Source organism: Liolophura sinensis, chromosome 8 (genome assembly GCF_032854445.1).
Source record: "Liolophura sinensis isolate JHLJ2023 chromosome 8, CUHK_Ljap_v2, whole genome shotgun sequence".
Classification (NCBI taxonomy): domain Eukaryota; kingdom Metazoa; phylum Mollusca; class Polyplacophora; order Chitonida; family Chitonidae; genus Liolophura; species Liolophura sinensis.
This window is the reverse complement of record NC_088302.1, coordinates 8194860-8216327: the sequence shown is the minus strand read 5'-3', so window position 1 is coordinate 8216327 and position 21468 is coordinate 8194860. Positions and strand designations below refer to the sequence as shown.

The 21468-nt window shown below is 40.2% G+C and overlaps 1 protein-coding gene across 3 annotated transcripts in view; it reads right to left on the bottom strand.

The window, feature by feature from the left end:
• The window catches only part of LOC135472981 (dmX-like protein 2), a 68598-nt gene that overhangs the window by 21967 nt on the left and 25163 nt on the right, over positions 1–21468 (bottom strand). For all 3 annotated transcript variants that reach the window (XM_064752735.1, XM_064752736.1, XM_064752737.1), the window contains exons 17-36: positions 20884–21118; positions 20057–20217; positions 19214–19598; positions 18205–18345; positions 16229–17839; positions 15960–15995; positions 15607–15761; positions 15102–15221; positions 14545–14642; positions 13763–13928; positions 11805–13035; positions 10617–11223; positions 9767–9873; positions 9121–9366; positions 8245–8399; positions 7672–7787; positions 6993–7123; positions 1486–1681; positions 758–878; positions 6–116 (exon numbers count right to left, since the gene is read on the bottom strand). In XM_064752735.1, coding sequence (XP_064608805.1) covers positions 6–116; positions 758–878; positions 1486–1681; positions 6993–7123; positions 7672–7787; positions 8245–8399; positions 9121–9366; positions 9767–9873; positions 10617–11223; positions 11805–13035; positions 13763–13928; positions 14545–14642; positions 15102–15221; positions 15607–15761; positions 15960–15995; positions 16229–17839; positions 18205–18345; positions 19214–19598; positions 20057–20217; positions 20884–21118 — 6129 coding nt within the window. The remainder of the gene's footprint in view (positions 1–5; positions 117–757; positions 879–1485; positions 1682–6992; positions 7124–7671; positions 7788–8244; positions 8400–9120; positions 9367–9766; positions 9874–10616; positions 11224–11804; positions 13036–13762; positions 13929–14544; positions 14643–15101; positions 15222–15606; positions 15762–15959; positions 15996–16228; positions 17840–18204; positions 18346–19213; positions 19599–20056; positions 20218–20883; positions 21119–21468) is intronic.

Genomic DNA, 21468 nt, shown 5'->3' with positions numbered 1-21468 from the left:
CTCACCTGGTTTATTGTAAAGGCACTAATGATGTCTTGTTCTTTGTGGATGATTTTGACAGGGTCTTGCTCTTTGGGAGGTTCAGATGTGTCCGAGTCTCCATCCCTCACAGCATCCTGATGTCATACAACAGGTTCAAGGGAAAGTTAACGACTTTGTCCTATTGATGTTTTCATGTCATAAGCCAAAAAAACACAGCCAAGGGCTACTTGTTTACCACGCTTATTTTAAGAACTCAATATAAACCTTAAACCACACATTTCTACACTCAACAAAAATGAAAATGCACGGAGCAATTTTATCTTCAGTTAACATGTTATTTAACGCAGAGACAAAACAATATAAGATTAATTTGTGCATTCGTGAGTATACATCTACTTGGTGATTCCCGTGAATCTTCACGATGTTAACCAAGCGTCACCAAAAAACACAAATGATGTGAGTAAATCTTGTAATTCATGTTCAACTGGCAATACACCTTTGGAAAGGCTGGATCTATCAATTCTATACAATGAAAAACAGATAAGTTCAATTTTAATATTTCCAAAAGTACATTATAGTGAAACGGTTAGGAACGGGTCCAAAAAATTTACAAGTAATAAACTGCTTAAAAGAAATTGAATTATGTAATCATACATGTATTATCAATCTGGATTAAATTTGTTTTTTTTTTCCAACAACAGATCAAATCTTGTTTGTGCCAATTTTGCTTTCATCTGAATTTCACACCCGTCATGAGAATAGACATGTATTTTACCAGTGAATCTTCCGGCGCTCTCTTTTTCTTGAAGATGTATCTGATAAAGATGTCCTGTAAACTCTCCTGTCGTATCAGCTGATGCCAGAGGCGCCGCACGGGTAAAGATGCATGCTGGTTTCTGAGGCCAACAAAACAGAATGTTCATGTGCATGTCCGGCCTGGAAGGGCATTTTAACCATTAAACTGCTGTTTCTAACATCGGGCCATACATGTATATGAATTGTTACCTTTCTAATGGGAGACTTGAGAACAAACTACACAGACTGTCCAAATAACAGTAGAATCATTTTTCTTCTGTGACGTTGCAATGCGTGTTTACTTCATGTATGTTTTATGAGCATACATACATCGATAATTGTGACCTAATAAAGGAAAGAACAAATAAGTTCACAGCTTTGGACCGTCTTGATAACGACGGGAAGGAGTTTTACGAGGTCGATATAAATCACGCTGTCCATTTATACTGCTACAAGCCTCCTGGTTCTTTAACACCAGCAGTTAGCTCCTCCTGAAAATGTGGAATTCTTCTGACATATGAGGTAAATATAGTGATTTATGTTACGGTCAGCATGTACCAGTACATTTTACATGTTTCATATTGCCTGACACAGGATAGACCTCCTCACAAAATCTTACAGGTGATCCAGTGAGAAATGGATTCAAACTAAGCTAGCACTCATCACTTCTAAACTGCTTTGTCTACCAATGACTGATTCCTAACTTACACAAAGGGTGTGTTATGTGGCTCCAGAAGGGCTCTGTATTTAGCAAATGGCTGATTGCCATAACCTTCCAGGTACATATCAGGTATATAATTATCAGGGGGACCATTAAACATGTCCAGTTTACTCTTCAGCATTTCCTGCCATTGTTCTAGAGTCTTCAACACTGCATGGAGCAAGGGAGAGCACACTGGTAAATCTGAAACAAACGAAAATTTCACAGTTATTTCCCTTAGTACACAGTCACCCAGAGGGAAATATTCATCTGGACATACTTTTTACAAGACGCACCAAAGACTCAAAAGATAAAAAAAATAATGCGTAAAACAAATAATACAACTGTTAATCTCAATTTTTAAAGGTTAGATGAAACTGCATTTAAAATGACTCCAGAAATAGATAAACACCAAAAAATCAAACTTAAACAAAAGTTAGAATAAAAAAGTATAACAAAAAATGTTGAGCCAATCTAAAAATTACATGAAAAGCATGCTCAGCCTGGTATTTTATATATTTAAAATGACCTTCCATATACATGTATAATTTAAAATGTTTATATAAGAATCAAGGCGGTGCTACTGCTACAAAATTTCCTAGAAATTAAATAAAACTAAAAATATACATGCAACCATCCCAAACCATACCCAATAGTCAGTCACTGCTGTTTGCATCAAAATAAAAGAGAAACTGACATTACAGATGCCAGTCAACCGTAATAAGCTTTAACTACAACACCAGTTTTCTATAATTAGATTTTACTAGTTATCCTAAACTTATATTAAGTTACTTCCAATATAATATACAGATTGCTGTTATTAAGTCTTTGCTACCTTCACCTGGTTTGGAGAGTTACCCTAAAATACTGCTAGATGTAGCATATTTGTTCATTTAAGGCAATACAACCAATTTTTAACCTCGCCTAAAAAATCTGCTTCAAGGTCTCTGTATTTCAAGATTATTCCATGTACATTTTAGTAGATAGGTTCACGGGACAACAAAGTGTGCGCCATGCTAATAACACTATAAAACTTACTATTAATTTTAAAAGCTACAACCAATGCAGAGGCTAGATTGCACACCCACCCACCTGTATGAGAAGCTAAAAGTATCCGTAGTTGTTTTAGTACAGTTTTTTAGAACATGACCAACAAGGACCATGGTACTGTTTATGGGTTTAGTGATGAAACTTTGAGATTGAAGTGTAATGTACAAGAGTGTATATAATATAAAATTATATAAACTAAAGCACATGTGCATACCATCAATCATTTGTTATCACTGCTAACTTGCATCCTGTTATATCACATTTAAACTGTGTATCCATTCAACGTGTATAAACCATTTGTTCATTCATAAGGTTCCAAACATGTGTAAATGTACACATATTTATTATAGTAAGTGGGTAGGTGATATTTGACATAAACATATATAAAAGCGCTTGCATGGATGGAATGTATATGTTTACTGATAAAACACCATTAGAACAATGTTCACATGTATTCAGAGAAAATACATGCACAACAAAAATAGCAAGTGTGAGTACAGGCATTTGATTCAATATTTAGAGGAACATATTTTTCCTTTTAGCAGTTCATCAACGAAAGATAAGAGGCTTGTACAGTGGGTGCTACAAAAGTCAAAACTGGAAATATACAAGAGATCTTAAAATCAAATATATAAGCAGTGCGTCCCTTAATCCTGTGCTTCAACACCCCTCATCATTCTGAGAAAGACACACACTCTGCCACCCCGAGCAGTGCGTCCCTCAATCCTGTGCTTCAACACCCCTCATCATTCTGAGAAAGACACACACTCTGCCACCCGAGCAGTGCGTCCCTCAATCCTGTGCTTCAACATCCCTCATCATTCTGAGAAAGACACACACTCTGCCACCCCGAGCAGTGCGTCCCTCAATCCTGTGCTTCAACACCCCTCATCATTCTGAGAAAGACACACACTCTGCCACCCAGAGACTGAAGATAGATGCCGAACAGAGGCATGGAATGTCACACCCTGTCATGCCTGCCCTATATCTTTATTACTGACATTATAAAACAATGATTCATGTACACAAATGATCCTCCATGTACACAAATGATCCACCATGTACACAAATGATTCAACATCTACACAAATGATCTGTGTACATCAATGATCCACCATGTACACAAATGATCCATGTACACAAATGATCCCCCATGTACACAAATGAGCCACAATGTATACAAATGAGCCACCATGTACACCAATCATCTACTGTGTTCATTAATGATCCACCATGTACATAAATGACTCAAATGATCCACTGTGTACACAAATGATCCTACATGTACACAAATGATCTGTGTACATCAATGATCCACCATGTACACAAATGATCCCCCATGTATACAAATGATCCTCCATGTATACCCATGATCTGTGTACATCCATGACCCACCATGTACACCAACAATATACTGTGTACATCAATGATCCACCATGTACACAAATGATTCACCTTGTATACAAATTATCCACCATGTACACAAATGACCCACCACATATACAAATGATCCACCATGTACATCAATGATCCACCATGTACAAAATGACCCACCATGTATACAAATGATCCACCATGTACACAAATGATCCACCATGTATACAAATGATCCACCATGTACACAAATGATCCACCATGTATACGAATGATCCACTATGTATACCCATGATTTGTGTACATCAATGACCCACCATGTAAACCAACAATCTACTGTGTGCATCAATGATCCACCATGTACACAATGATTCAACATGTACACAACTGATCCACCATTTACACAAACAATTCACCATGTACACAAATGATCCCCCATGTACACAAATGATCCTCCATGTACACAAATGATTCAAACATGTACACAAATGATCCACCATTTACACAAACAATTCACCATGTACACAAATGATCCCTATGTATACAAATAATCCTCATGTACACAAATGATTTTCCATGTATACAAATGATCCACCATGTACATCAATGACCCACCATGTACACAATGATCCACCATGTACACAAATGATCCACCATGTACACAAATGATCCACCACATATATCAATGACCAACGATGTACACAATGATCCACCATGTATACAAATGATCCACCATGTACACAAATGATCCATCATGTACACAAATGATCCACCATGCACAGGAATGACCCACCATGTATACAAATGATCCACCATGTACATCAATGATCCACCATGTAGATCAATGACCCACCATGTACACAAATGATCCACCATGTATACAAATGGTCCACCATGTACACAAATGATCCACCATGTACACAAGTTCTCTGTCTAATCAATATCCATGCATGAACACAATTCATTCATCTAAAACAATCGAAATTCATTTCTGCAATGGTCTATCATGATTGATTTTACACTTTTTACCAAATTTCCAAAATGAACGAAAATGAATCAAAATCTTAGTTCTGTATTACTTTTCAACATTTTTACTATACATGCATATAATTACATCACTTATGACAACTCCTAAATGTTTCATAAACAAAGGAAAGTTCAGGTATACACAGAGAACCAGCAATCACCCTTTTGTTACATTAGAACACATGTTTTAAGAATCAAGACATAAATGCATGTGAAAATGATCAAAATATCACAGACCTATAATGATACTCATACATATATACGTTTTGAATAATAAATGCACCCTTGTTGAGATTTTGAACCAGCAAACTTGAGAAAATGGTTTACAGTTATTGACAGATGTTAGAGTGTGTTTGCCTCTTCCAGTTACCACGGACATTTGAAAACACAACTACTCACCCCATCTAGATCGCCCTGTGGGCAATAAGCATAACCACCATAATGAGAGGTTTGTGGGTAGAATGGTGTGGAGAGATGTGTGTGTGGTGAAGGAGTATGGGGTTGAAGAAAACACAATGGGATGGGATTGCATTAAAGCTGGTAAATGTATTAAAGTTCAAAAATTTTATATATTTCTGGGGAGAGATGCAAAAAACAGAAAAGTAATGTTAGAACCTGATATCGAAGCTTTTCCATGTTACCTGTACATACACACATTCATATCAGTCACTATCCTAACAAAAGAAATTGTGAATTATTTGAGTTAATATTGGGGTGGGGAACCTGACTGCCCAGAATAGACACAGCTATGGGAATATAGAGTGTTTCTTTTGTTGACACTTTAAACAAATTATACCTTTATAAAAGAGAAAACTCAGAATCAAAATTGGTCATAAAAAATCACCAATAGAAGAAGAAAAATAAAACCTGATTTCAACATGAAAACAGGTTTTGTTCTTACCACGTCCTAGGCAGTTCAATTAGAACAGATGCAGGTTAGATCTTTGTCACATTTTTTTTTTTTATATCAAGCAAAAGCACATTTTGCAGAAATGTCCCATTGATAAAACAAAACAGGAATTAAAATCCATTTTATCTTTAATTCGAGATAGAATAAGGCCAATTTCTGAATTCTACATCTGTCATAAAAGTTGTATGATGAATGATGAAAAAACATATATGATGTAAAATACCTATGGTGAACAAATCTTTGGCAAATCTGATTTCATCAAACATTAAATCTGTATGATAATGATGAAATCTTGCTAAGTCTCTCACACCCACTCAGATCTCACATGTGATGGGAATCATATAAAATGATAGAAGGCAATATATCTGTGCTAACAAACACATACACTATATATGTATTTTCACATTTATATAAGCCAAATGCAGGCAAGTTTAGCATAAAATGGCAGAAATGCATTTAGTATAGGCCTATATAATAGCTTAAAAAATCAATGGCATAAATAAATAAACATCTGCATGCGATTATTACCCAGCTCATGCAGAAAATAGCCATTTTGTGAATTACAAACAATTTAGAATGAAGGTTTAATATAACCTGCTAATATAACCTATAAAGATCCAACATTGCCAAACATCTAATAAACACAACTCACATAACAGACCCTAATTCTTCAACCTTTTCACATTTGATACAGCAGCTTTCAGTAGAGTTCATCTAACTTTTTCATCTGAATTTCGCGGACAAAAGTACATTGAGTGGGTTGGCCAATTCCAGGGCTTCACAAAACTGTAGTTTTATCAGTCAACACAGAATAATGCCCTCAGAATATCTTCCAAACTCGCAAAAAGAATTACTGTATTTCTTCAGCCTTTTTGCATGTATACTAGGTGTTTATACTCAAGGCATTATTCTCTGCAGATTACACTTTTTATGAAGCCCTGAAGCAGGCCAACCCAACCAAAGGTGTCTATATGGCACTGAAAGTTGCTCTTTCACAAGTGAATAGGTTAAGGAGTTAGGGTACAGTAGTGTGATCAGTCTCAGAGGTTTGTTGATGATATCAGCAGGTATACACAAGACTGAAGCATCAAGATTAGCACTTTTCCATAATACAAAGTAATCAAGCTTAATCCAAAGCCTACAAAGCCTACCCACCTTGTAGTTCAATCCCCACCAGAGGCAGGAAGGTGTTGAGGTTGTGCAGAACTAGCTGAATAATGGCAAAGCGTATCAGACACCAGCTGTAAGAGCTAGGGTCTATGTGCTCCTGTACGGCTTCCACAGACCTGCCAACCACAACAACAACAGTCAGTTTCCCACTTGTTTTAAGGTGTAGTAGCTAATACTGGTATTCAGTCATACAATACAGATTTTAGCCAAATTCAGCAACCAATACAGCTGTCCTAAGTCTAACAGCTGCAGATTCAGTTCATATTTAACACACGGTTATGCAATTATTTTCGGATTAGGTACAAAATTAAAAGCTTAAAATTAAATCTTGTATTTCGTCTTACAACGGTTTTGAATAACCGGGCCCAGGTGGTTCATTAATTCTGTACAGTGGAAGAATTATACCCATGTTTACCAGATGTTAATGTATGTGTTTATTTTCATACCAACATGATCATCATTTTGTCATTATCATCATCATCATCATCATCATCACTAGCCTGAGGCAAAAATAAATACATAGCTTGTTGCATGACTCTACACCAAAAATATCTATCATTTATTTTACATTTTAGTAAACTATATCAACATTTATTTCAAAGGAACAAAAATTTTATTTAACAAACATATCTCACGGAACATTAGTTTTTGTCATGTGACTTACATTGTGCGAGGTCTGTAGCGATCATCAGCATCACCCAAATCACTATCATTGTCCTCTGAGGATAATGTCTCCTCTGAGTCATACTCTACACCCATATCTGTGGAGGACTGGAAAGGCTGCAACAACAACAACAACAAATAAGCTGGAACACCTGATAGCAACTTCCTCCTGGTCACTAATGATTATTTGTACATGTATTCAGTATTTTTACTACTCAGGACAAATCCCAAACCTTATACAAGCAGAGCAACTGCGCTCTGATATATCACCCAGCATTGTCAGGTTATTAGGGAATCACATGACTTCAGGTAAAGTGAAACAGGTAGATGTATATTTGTTCATGTATCAGATCTGCATGTGCACTAAACTATTGTGATATAACTGAAAATAATTCCTCTGTTTATACACTTCAAACAAAACACTTGACTCAATAGCTTATGACAAATTCAGGCATAAAAAAATCAGCACATTCCAAAGTGGTTAAAAATTTTAAAAAGCCTCATAAAAATATAACATGAAACTAGAAAGAAACTAGCTACTCGTGTATGCTTCTCTCACGAAAACAAAACCCACCTTGGTCATGAAGTAGGTGACCATGCTGAGTTCTGGAGGGACAAATTTCTCCTTGAAAGTCCTCTTACTCTCGTGTTTCTGTGTGCTGACTGGTACATTGCCCATTATCTTCATGTTCAGTTTCATTCTCTGTTTGGCAAGATCATCAGAAGGTTCTACAAAGTCAAAGAAATGAACAATGTTAACCATTTTTATACATCATTTTATCTTTTAGTGCTGCTTTCAATCGCTATGCACATGCTGAGAGCTACATGTATTTAGCTCATTTAAAAGGGTGGTACACTCTGGCTCTATCCTGCTTGGTACAACATTAAAACTAGTATTGTAAGCCATGGGACACTTTATGCTTGAGGTAGTAACCTTGAAAATTTATATCAAAATAAGGGTTAATGGATATACAGTAACTCTCAGATTTTCGAAATGCCGTACCAAAGTAACCTACTTGTCTTGCCAGACCTTCAGAACTTTCTTTCATTAATGGGTAACATTCAAGAACAAACCTACATCAGTTAAAATGGTCACAACACTATCACAAAGATAAACTGCAGAGACTCTTCACAAAGTGGTAACGCTTTTCGCCTCACCACCCACCGACAATCCTTTTCACGCTGCATGCTTTTAAATAACACCTCCTTCACACCTCAACAGGTCATGAGTTAAGCTTACATAAGCACCATATTCCACACTCAGAAATCTATATTCCGAGGCCCTGGTTCTCTCATTCACCTAGAAAAGCCTTGCCGATGGTCACAGCACAGCCTACGAACAATTAGGTAACCAGTTTCAACAACCCATAAGCTTGTACATGCAGCGGTATCAGAGAAAAATTCTCTTATACATCAAAGACATTAACAACTACATAAATGTAGATCTTACTTTGATGTGAAGGCGTATTGGCCACCTTGAGAAGAGTCTTTACTCCCCCTCCAAACAGGGCAGCCCACATCTGTACTGTGAACTTGTGTGAGATAAGGCGGTACAACATGTGGGCATCATACGCTGCCATGGCGTTAATCAGGAGACTGATGTAAACCCCTACCAGGGCCTCGGATAACAGCACTGTCAGTTTGGGGGCATCATCGTCTTTCTCCCTGGCAAGTAAAACTCTCAACGAGCCAACACCTGGTGAGATAAAAATATAATCATTTGTTTACAGGTAAGAAATAAATCAATAATAACAAGGTACCCTTCCATGTGCACTGGTGATTTGGGTTCAAGATAGACTGATAACTGTTCTCTTGTAACACACGAGTAGAGCGTTTGCCAAGAATGCCCACTGACGCCCACAAATCATCATCACAAAGGTGGGAATGAACAGCAATCATAGCTTTTGCCCCAATTCCTTTATTAAAGAAAGATTCCTCATTTAAAGGAAATCCCAAATCATCTAGGGAAACTATGCTTAAATAGATTCTATACATAAACAGAAAAAGAATTCATTCAATGATGACAAGAACTAGACACACTATCTGTTTAACATCATCACAGTCATCCTGGTGACATGACATACAGGAGAATTTACCTGGCCATTTGCCCGGGGGAGTATTAATGATCTCCTCGGTAGAACTGGTCCTTCTCTTGTGTCGTACTCCAGCCATTAAGTGTCCCCCCTGATAAATCACACTGTGACTACAACACAGCATACATCCAATGAGCAATTCACAGATCTCATTTTGACAGTTGGAAGATCATGATAAAGTGCATTTTCTCAAAATTTCATCAATAAACAAAACGTTAACATAATGATAATAACACGTCTCCACTGTATATACAAATCCCTTTAGTTGCCAAAACATAAATCATAGCCCAATTTGGTTGAGAATTCAAACCTAGATCAGATGAATTCTGTGCATCCTAAAAGTTTATCAGATATATAACATGTGGGTTCTCTTTCTTCTCAGGCTAGTTTTCTCTGACCACAAACTTGACTCCAGAAGTATATTTACTTCATTTACTGAACTTGTACTTACAGTAAAAAATATAGTTATTTACTTGATTGGTGTTTCACGTCATACACAAGAATATTTCACTTATACGACACCGGCCAGCATTATGGTGGGAGGAAACCGGACAAAACCCACGACAATCTGCAGGTTGCTGGCAGACCTTCCCACGTACGACAGGAGTGTACATGAGGAACACACTCCAATATGAGTACAGGAAACCTGAAAACCACAACACATTACCAGGTAGCTGACAAACCTCCTGATTTAAAATCGCAGCTGAGCCAGTGGAAGATGAATTCATACCTGTATTAACTTCATTAGTCACGGGTTAGAGAACCTCTCATAGGAGCCATAAGTTTACCCACCATAGTGCAAGTAAATAAGTGGAATTGTAAAAGAAATCTGCAACCAGAGCAGCAGACTGACCTTGTGAATCCTTCCATGGCCACATCAAGGTCAGCCATAGAGACCACAAAACTGTCACTGTCACAGAGACACTGGTAGATACATGAGGAGAGCGCTACACTGAGGTTACGCAACAACAACACCGCCTCCGACATGTAGTGGTGGCACGGAGGCACAGTGAACTCCACGATGGTGTGCAACAGGTCCTGAATCATACCCTGCAGGTGCTTGATGGGGTCAGCGATGACTGTCTTGGAGCTAGCGATACTGGCCGAGAGCAGAGGCAGGGTGGTGGGGAAGGGTAGCGGGGACAGTAGCTGTTGTTGAGGCTTCACCTGCTGTAATTCCTGGAGAAGCAGAATCAGCTCCATGCGTATGGACGCCAAACCCCCACCCCCAGACCCCTGCAGGATGCAGTAGCTGATCAACGTGCGTAGCAGCTGCTGGTTGTTATGAAGCCACTGCCGACGTCGCGACATACGTTCTAACTTAGCCTCGAAGTTCATGGTTTCTGCCATGATGACCTCATGCAGTGTGGGCTTGTGGGTCGTCTCACGGATACTGAGAGATCGCTGCATGTGACCAGATACATGCATGTCCAAACTGTCATCAAGTGCCTTGTCGGCAACTGAAACAGCAAATGTTTACATCAAACTCAACACATTTACTTATTTGATTGCTAATTAAAACCGTACTCAAGATCTTTTCACTAATACAATGGTGCTTAGCTCTAATGGTGGAGAAAACCAGAGCTCCCAGGGAACTCAAATCAAAACTTTTACCATCCCCTTCTGCTTACAGTTAATACTGATTTCAAAACTAGCAATTCATTCATAAGTAAGAGTGGGATCTATCTGAAATAAAACATTCCCGTACTGAGGTGAGACCAACAGGAACGTTAAAATCAAATTAGATATACTGAAGATTAAATTTTCTTCATGCCCTTCTTATACATCTACTTTTTACATGTAATTTACATTGTATGTGTATATATATATATAAGCTCTTTATCATAGCTCAGTAGCTGTCAGTGGGGACGGAATGGGAGGGGATGGGGAGAATTGTCAAAAATACAAATCACTTAGCATAATATGAAATATGTAGCACTATGTATAGCTATTAAGTAGAACTACTTTCACATACCACAGCATACATATACATGGACTTCTGTGCCTAACTTTATAATTATGTCAGTCAAACTGCGCTTACCCTCTGCTTTTGTCTCCTCCTCATCCGTCAGCTCTTGTCTGTAGTTACACAACAGTTTGAGTGCCTCCACCTCTCTCTCTAGCCAGATGTACAGCTGGTAGCGTAACTGACCTCCATCCACTTCAAAGCCAGTAGCCAGAGTGGTTAGTTCCTCCATTAGGATCTTCAGACAAGCAATAAACTTATACTGCTGAGCCATGATATCAAAGTCACCTGCACGAGCCTCGTCTTCTGTCAAATCCTCCGCACCCACTGAACCCGAGGCCATGCTGTCTTCTCTCTGTGGACACACACTACGTGACGGATGTACAATCACGGAAGTATCACGCGTTATGTCACTGGAGTTGTCCTCCTCGCTGGCATCTTTGTCAGACCCAAGGTCGAGGTCGAGGTCAAGGTCAAGTTTACCATCAAAGCGTGAAGTAAGAGGCTGGCTCCAGTCAATGGCAGAAGCGGAGTCCATATTGGTGGCGGATACTGGTTGGCTCCAATCCAATGCTGACGATGACTGGCTCCAATCAAAATCATTGGCTTTGTGGAAACCGTTCACTATAGGTTTGTCATCATATTCATTAATGGTGCCAGTCTCAATGCAGCGCTCTCCTTTTGTCTCCACAAAAGACTTATCATCTACCTCCCCATCCTCATCTTCCTCAGACACAACGACAGAGGGTAGTTTAGAGAGCACCTCCAGGGCCAGTGCAGGGCACCCAGCCTTGAAGTGCATGTGGGCAGTCTGGAAGAAGAGGCGTCTCTCCAGGGGTGTGATCTTATCAATGTGGTTAACTCCCTTGTCGGCCTGTTGATTGGCGTCAGCGTGCGAGAAGCCAGAGAGGATCACCAGGACCTTCTTTCTTTCCTGAGCCATCGTGGCTAGCCTCTGTCTCACCAAAAGAGGATGGGTCCTCAGGTAATTATAAAAGTTGAACACATTTGGGCTTGTCGACACTGTGTCAATGTCCTCATCCTCCACAAGGTGGCTCTGTCCGATCCCTGTTTGTAGGAGTGTGTTCAGAGCACTGGTGTAGTCCTTCAGAAGCCACAGTCCCATGCTGCGGAGGAATGGGTCAGGATGGGCTCGACATGGGTTGTAGTTTTGGCCATTGCTGTCACAACCCAACACCTTCTCGTACAGAATCGTCTTCACACTATTTGGTAAAGGGTCATCGTTGTCATGGAGACGACAGATCACCAAAGCCAGCTGGACATCCTTCAGTTTCTCTGTACAAACCTGCAAATCAGAGGGCAGTACATGATAGGCATGGGAGACATGACGACCTTGTATGACCTTTGACCATCAATTTCAATCACATACAACACAAGCACAGTAACTTACTGTTGGAACAAAATCACATGAAATTTCATATTATTAATAGTAAATCACATTAAACTTGAAATGATTATTCACCAACTCTAATATCTTAACAGTAACTCCTGTACTACAGTTCATACAGCAGAGCAATTAGTCGGTCGAACATTCCATACAACAGGCGATTTCCTGATATACATGTAACTAATGATTCACACATTTTATTTACCTCACACTTTTTCTCGACATTCTCCACTGATATTTCACATGTTATAAGCGTCACTGTAGGTGACTTGATTCCATGACACAAAGATTTTCATGATACATGTATTTACCTGTACTAAGAGTTGTAACAAAGTTTCCAGTGACTATGGGATAGTAATGGTAATGGTACTTCAATCACGACTAAGACGATAATATCAGGTTTTAAATGTTCATACACTTCTGAACAGTTTGCCAAATTTATATGTCATTCAATATACATGTATGTTCACAACAAAATGAGCAAACTCACATGAAACCAATAATATATTTGATCAACTACTAAATTTGTGAAAGCTTTAATTATCCTTCAATTTATCACAAATTGCCTATAAATAAGTCTGATATTTTGGACAGACTGTTTTAACACTAGACTACACATGCATACCTCCACAGCGTCATGCAGCGCTCCAGCCAGCAGGAAGAATGCCGCCGCATGCATGAACCGCTGGCGTCCCAGAAGAGCAAAGGCATTCTTCAACGCAGCTTTTCTCCACCGATCCTCTTGGAAATTGTTCCGGAAAAAGTCTGACATACGTTTGTCACTGACAGATCTAATAACAGATCAATTTGTCAAATTTAAATTTTACGTCAGAAAACGAAGAACTGACCAAAAACAGGCTCTGGGTCGTGTGTTAACTTCAGATACATGCATGGTTATAAAGATAAACATGTAAGTATTAAAGAAGAAGGTGGCTTTTAAAGGAAAATGTTCATATACATCAGTAATATTGTCTGTATCAGTTATTTATTTATTTGATTCGTGTTTTAAAGAGTACTCAAGAATATTTCACTTATACGATGACAGACAGCATTATGGTGGGATGAAACCAGACAGAACCTGTGGGGAAACCCACAACCATCCCACGTTGTTAGACTTTCTCAGGTACAACCAGTGAGGAAGTCAGCATGAGCTGGACTTGAAATCACAGCGATTCATCAGCTCCTCAGTCACTGTGCTGTACTAACACACTAACAGAGAGCTCAACTGTCTGTATCAAACCCAATCTATGTAAACATAAAACCTTTCAAAATCACTTACTGGAATTTCATCTTATAAACGAAACACATCAAAGTTCTTATAAACAGTAAACATTTTTTTTCATCAATTTCCAATTACAGCTATATGTAAAGTAATAAGTAACACGAAAAAAAATCGCCATCATCTACCTAAAAAGTCCCCATAACACATTCTTTTTCTTCAGGGCTAGGTAAAAGACTGCTGCATCGAGGGGGTCACTGTTAGCTTGAAATGCTGCCTTGGCCACCTGAAGAAGGAATAGTTACATCATTTAATTACACGACAGTCTCTCAATTGACAAACTCAGGTAATATAATGTTATTCTTCAACCTTTTCCCATGTTTGCAAGGTGTTTATTTAGGCATATTCTGAGGGAATTATCCTATGAAGACTGAAAAAAATGTACTTTTTGTGAAGCTCTGAAATTGACCAACCCAAAACTTAAATGAAAATGTATAAATTGCACTGAAAGTTGCCCTTTCATATGCAAAAAAGTTGAGGAATTAGTGTAAGTACATGTACTGGTGTTAGCCGTGTTACATACAAGTGTTAAGTGTTAATGATGAGTGCAACATCAGTGAAAACATGTCATCAATGTATGTAAGTATCCAAACTGAATCACACAAACAAGGTAAGTATATTCAGCTTTGAGCCTGCTGTTTACCTGTGCATGTACACTGTCTTGTACTGTTCTACATTTACTAACCTTTTCTATGGTGGTTTTGAGAATGTTGATGTTGTACACCCACCAACCCGCTCCAAACTGTCTAAGCTCCTCCCATGTTGGTGCCCCTTTCTGCATGCTCGGAATAAGGGCTAGTAATTCCTGTTTGAATAAAAAAGAAATGAATCTAAAAATTTCTTTACACACTTAGATAACTACATATAAGGGCATGGAGATTTTTTCTGAAATGTCAAGCTTTGTAAATCTTCTGAAAAGCACACGGACTACCTGTTGCCTCATGGCAAATTGTTTTGTTCAGCTTTCACAACAAAACTGAGATGAACTGTAAAGCTTTCAGCTGATGTATTTCAAAGAATTTTTATAAATCTTTTACATATTTTAATGTCTCTTAAAATAGCTATGCTTTGAATAGCAGGACATTCTTCAGCCTCTCCATGTTTGCCAACTTGGATGAAATCTTGGTAATTTACAGCACAATACTGCAAAGTGCCCCGAAACACCCCATGAAATCTCGAGAAGTACATACCTCTGTGGCCTCGGAGTGGAAAGCCCAGACAATGTTGAACATCTTGAGGCCCTGCTGTCTTAGCATCACCCTCTGTCTGGGGGGTAAGGTCCTCACTAGGTAGATGTGATGTCTCATGGCCAACATGAAGCGTAAGCCACAGTCATCCATGGATTCTGTCGTCATGAGACCAGAAATAAAAATTACAACATTATCATCAAAGTGTATAATAGTTATCATTCCATGCTTTATACAAAGCTTTATTTATGTGACACAGTCATAGCTTGCGATGTTACATTAGTCAGAATTGCAATGAGGAAAGACATCTATTCATAAATACTATAAAACATTAGGGCAAGAGGACAAATGTGTACCTGCTGTTTGGGTTGACTGTTCGGTTAGCACATGGGCTGAAACAAAAGAAAAGTATTACAGAAAATATACTATAAAACACTGGTGTCTTTCTAATAAAAGTATTTATTCTGGTATGCTATTCTTTCTTTTTTCTTCTTCACTTTCTTCTAGGGACTGGACAGGTCTTTCATAAAAAAATATTTGTCACTGAGAGTATGACAACAGTGACGTCTAATACAAAAACATACACATAACATTTCTTCATAACCTAAACTAAACAGTGACTAACCTTTGGCAGTTTCCATGGCAAATCTGTCATTAAAATCTGTTTTTGTGTTGGCCACTGTGTCACCCAGGGCTAATAAGTACATCTGGTCAAGGCTGGACAGTCCTGGCAAGTGAGTGTAAGTCAGATGTTTGGCCAGTAATCTCCCCTGAGCAGGCCCAAAATAGTTCATGTCCCAGCCACCACTACCTGATAACTGCCTGCCCCTGACAGGAGTGCTGGGGTCATACACAGAGCTGTCGTCTGAGAACGGGTCATCCATGTCATCATCCTGAAAGTTTGTGGCAAACAAGTCGCTGTAGTCCTGCTGGGTGGATTTCTGCCTGCCCGACGGACTTAACTCTGCCTTGTAGGCCGTGTCACTGTCTGCCGCGAGAAGAGCGTGAATAGGCAGTGGAGGAATGGAGGAAATCTCCACGTAATCCAGCGCAGGTTCAAAGTCACCCGCTAACTCTGGAGCGGTGGTTCCTGACACTGACATGGTGCGCTGCCGGTGAAGCGCACGGCTGCGCGATTCCTGCGAATCAAGTTCGTCATGATAAGTTGTCTGATAGGCGTCATTCCCTGCAATACACCGCACAAGGTGGGCTAGAATAGCTTTTACTCTCTTGACCTTGCCAAAGTTCAGTAACTCCATGAGCTGTTTGGGATGGTACTGTGGTAGGACAGGATTAGCCCTGTGAGCTGCCTCAAACAGTCCCGACTCACTGATCAATGACAGACTTGTCGTGCTCTCACTTTTTGCCAGTGTCCCTTTCCGGGAAGACAGGTCTTTTTTCTTTCCTCCTACAGACATCATGGCAGCATACTTTAGACCTGGCATGGACTGCGATGTCTTGAAGGTTGTGGGCTGCTTGAAAGAGTTCAGAGGTGCTGAGGGAACTGGCCCATTCACCAGAGAAGACAGGCTGTGATCAGTCAGGTTTCTTCTGTCCTGCAGCCCCGTGCTACTCTCTGAGCTCATGGCCTCTAGCAAGACGTCAGGGCTTTTCCACTGGGAATAGACGTGCATCTCATTATCCATGCCCACCACCAGGATGCCTGACCTGACCCAAGACATGTGCATGGGCAGAGAGGGAAGGCCATCTGCTGTCCCCAGGTCAATCGTCCTCAACTTCATCCAACGGATCTCCTCAGGTGTGTCTTCCACCACCATGGTCTTGGACTTTTGCAGCATTGGGCGGCCGCGAGCCTGCGGGGGTCGGCTGGCCCCGCCTCCATCAACTGCTGTGCTCCGCCCCTCTCTGTGACACACTTGAGCAATTTCGTTGGACACCTGAGAATACATGATAATCTTGGAGCCGACGCCCACTGTGAGGACATGGGAGCCGTCCTCCGTGGACACCCAGTCTAACTGTACCAGGTGTTTTTGAACTAATGCCCCTGTTTTGTTGCCCTGCTCATTGATGGAGCGCCGTACACTCTGGATCGTGCTCAGACTGGGAATGGACTTTGTTCGGGAGACTTTTGGCGTGAAGCTCAGCCGGTTGTCAGTTGGGGGTGGTCGTTCCGGCTCCGTTGGGGTGATCATGCTGAGGTCAATTTCTGCCCCTGGGTCAGGGATACTGATGTTCTTTAGCTCTATGGTATCTTCTAATGTCCACTCTGAGCCACCTGTAATTATAACGATTAGAAAATACAAATCTACGAGAAAATATAAATTTCAGAAAAAAAAACATGACTGATTACTAAAATGTTCATCTTGTAAATTCAACTGTGTAAAAATCTTAAAAAAGATGCAGTTTTCAGAACTCTTGCTTCACTAGATTCCAATCACACCTCTCAGCTAACACAACCATCATAGCCGGCAACACAGGGATTTATAAACCCTGCTACGTGAACTACTGTTTCCCCGTGATTATATTCCTGCCACATCTTGCAGCTAACTCATATCCTGATTTGTACTTGTAGCTGGCCACACACAGTTCAATAAACTGTAATTCTATCTATCTTCTGACGACACCTTTCCGAAAACTCACCTGTAGACTCACACTCATAGATAGCCACACACAGATTCACAAACTTATTGTCAGGGTTGTCAGCCATGGCCCGAATGTTCCCGTAGCGGTAAGCCACCGCCACACGCCCGCTGTATGCACAACTTACACAGATGGGCCGTCCTGTCAACCAACCAAAACACAGATTTATTTATTTATTTATTTATTTATTTGATTGGTGTTTTACGCCATACTCAAGAATATTTCACTTATACGACGGCGGCCAGCATTATGGTGGGTGGAAATCGGGCACAGCCCGGGGGAAACCCACGACCATCCGCAGGTTGCTGTCAGACCTTCCCACTTACGGCCGGAGAGGAAGCCAGCATGAGCTGGACTTGAACTCACGGCGACCGCATTGGTGAGAGGCTCCTGGGTCATTACGCTGCGCTAGCGCGCTAACCGACTGAGCCACGGAGGCCCCACCAAAACACAGATCAGTACAAAAGCAAATACATGTCAGCACATTGAACATATAAATCAAAGGTTATACATACTTGTATTTCACTTAATAACACCGTGTAATGTTCACATTTTGTGGGCATTTTATTTCATTTACCTCATTTCAGAAACATAAATAATGTTTTATACACCTGTTTGGTGAGCATATAACATATCAGTATAGAAGCTGACCACTGTTGAGTCTTCAATTGCTTGGTCCCAGGAGGTTCAATTTTATTTTTGTAAAAGGAATTTTCTGGAATATTACTGGTGGCCACCATTATCGTAGGAACAGATGAGACAGGGCACAGGGAAAATGCACAGCCATCCACAGGTTGCTGACCGGCCTTCCCACGTATGACTGAGGAGGAAGCCAACATGAGCTGGACTTGAACTCACAACAACCACATGGGCATGAGCATGATGAAACTGGTCACCATAGTGTGAAAAATCCAACATTTAACAACAAGGAAATATAAATAAACAATATCTACACACAGATTCGTGTGATGTGAGCATAATGAAATTCTCTACCCATACCCTGTCTTACCTTGCACACGTATAGTGCTGGATTCCTCTCTGGGAATGACCATGTCCCACTCCTTCCACTCATATGTCTTGTCCAGCACCAGAGACTGGGTGAAGTGGGTCAAACTTGGCCTCTCTCCACTCACATCAGATATCGTCATCTCATAGTTATACGACGACGACATGACTGACAGGTCATCTGGCCCCACCTCCATGTTCACCTGAGACACTTCGCGTCCAAGCACATCACAGCGCCAGAAGCGCACCTTGCCATCAGAGCAGGCTGTGGATAGCAGGTATGGGGCGTAGCACGCAGGGTAGATTGAGGAGGAGCTAAGGTGACCAGCGGCAACTGTAGCGTAGACGACACTGACACCTGGATATAATGGCAGCTTCTGGGAGCTCACCTGTAACAAAGGTAAGGATCAAATTTTGGTTTCATACTTAAGGTTTCCTCAATGCTATTTCGAAACAAAACTATCCTTTGAGTATAATAAAGACACTGTTACCCTCAGGCAATTGCCTTCTCCACAGGTTAATGACAGCCTTGTTGTACACGGACATGGCTGATAAATATCAGTCGGTATCACTATCAAGTCATAATTTCCAAGTGTAACAGAGGTAAGGAAAATCACCTCAACATGATATCTGGAGACAGCCATGTTTTACATCATTTTAACCTACTTACAGTTGGAAACCTGGGGGGGGGGGAGGGGGGGAGGAAATTTCCTGTACCTACATGTATGTATGTGGATGTATGTACTAACATTGTTTACTTACATTGTTATAAGGCTTATGGCCGAATAATTGTGTACAAAAGAATAAAACATAAAGAAATGACCAACACTGCCTGTATTTCTCCTACCTTGGTGGTGGTGAGGCAGAGCTTGACACAGCTGACTTGGCGGGTGTGGCCCAGCTCTGGCTGGGGGAGGTCTGGGGTGTTGCTGCGGGAAGATGGGCTAGAGTCGTAATCCTCCTGGATGAGCGTGGCATCTGGTACATAGCCAGCCATCGGGTCCTTCGCTGTCAACAAAAATGCATACAGTTTGACACAGATGTAAAGCCATGTCACAGGATGTGATTTGTCCAATCTTCCCTGTGAATACAACTCCATGTATTCACACAGGGACAAACTCATTTTCATATTACTTGTACATTTTACAAACTGACCTTCATCATGTCTGTACAACAAGTAACACTTGTGATTGTAGGGGGATTAAGCAATATATGTTCACTGCATTAGAACCTAAAGAAAAGATGTTTATGTTTGTGTACATATTCAACGAGTGTTGAATTAAATATCTTTGAGCAGAAACTTTGTCTTTTGATTGAAACCTTTGGTTTAAAAGTAAATCTTTATAGCTGGTACTGTACAACAATAGTGAGAATAGATATCAACCGAAGTTAAAACAAAAATACCGGATCTCAGTGGCATGCTCAGTTGAACGTAACGTCTTCAGTCCGTTGACATCAAACTTTGAAATTTAAATCACAGCGACTTTTACCTTGCATTTATAACCTTGTGATTTGCGATAAAAAATTTCTAACTGACTGGTTTTGGTGTTTAACATTTCGTTGTTTTTTCAATTTGTTTGTTTTTTTCAGTGTTCCCATACTACCACAGCAGTCAGTTTTGTGAGTGAAGAAATTGGAGTGGCCAGATAACTCCTATGTGATTAGGTCCCTCACCGTCAGTGTGCGTAGGCTGGGAAGAGATGATGATCTTCCACATGTGTAACATAGATCCTCCCTCTGTCAAGCCCTCCAGCACCACCAGGTAGAACTGCTCATCAAACGATGCCATGTTGTGAAGATCAACCATTGGCTCCAGGGAGGGAGGTTGGGTGTGGTTTGTTTTGTTGCTATGGCGACCCACTATCAGCTGTTCTTGAAACACATGAAGCAACTGTGTCTGTTGCCAGTCCTGATTTCAAAGACAAGGGGAAAATCTTAGAGGGTACTTATATTTCTTTGAATGGGAAATATGCCTTACACTTATATGATGACAGTCAGGTTTATGGATGGAGGAATCCCAAAACAGCATTTATGGGGAACAACCAGCCTTGGCCAGGTAAATCACAAACTTCCTGACTTTATTCTCACAGTCGAATCCACCACGTTCTGCATTTGCAAACACAATTTCAATGACTTACGAAATTATCTATTTACATTATATATATTTAACTCGTGTCTACAATTTGTCTCCTTCATTTCTTACAGGCTTCTACAATGTTAAAATGCTAAAATGATCAGTCTCCGTGTCAGCAGATGAGG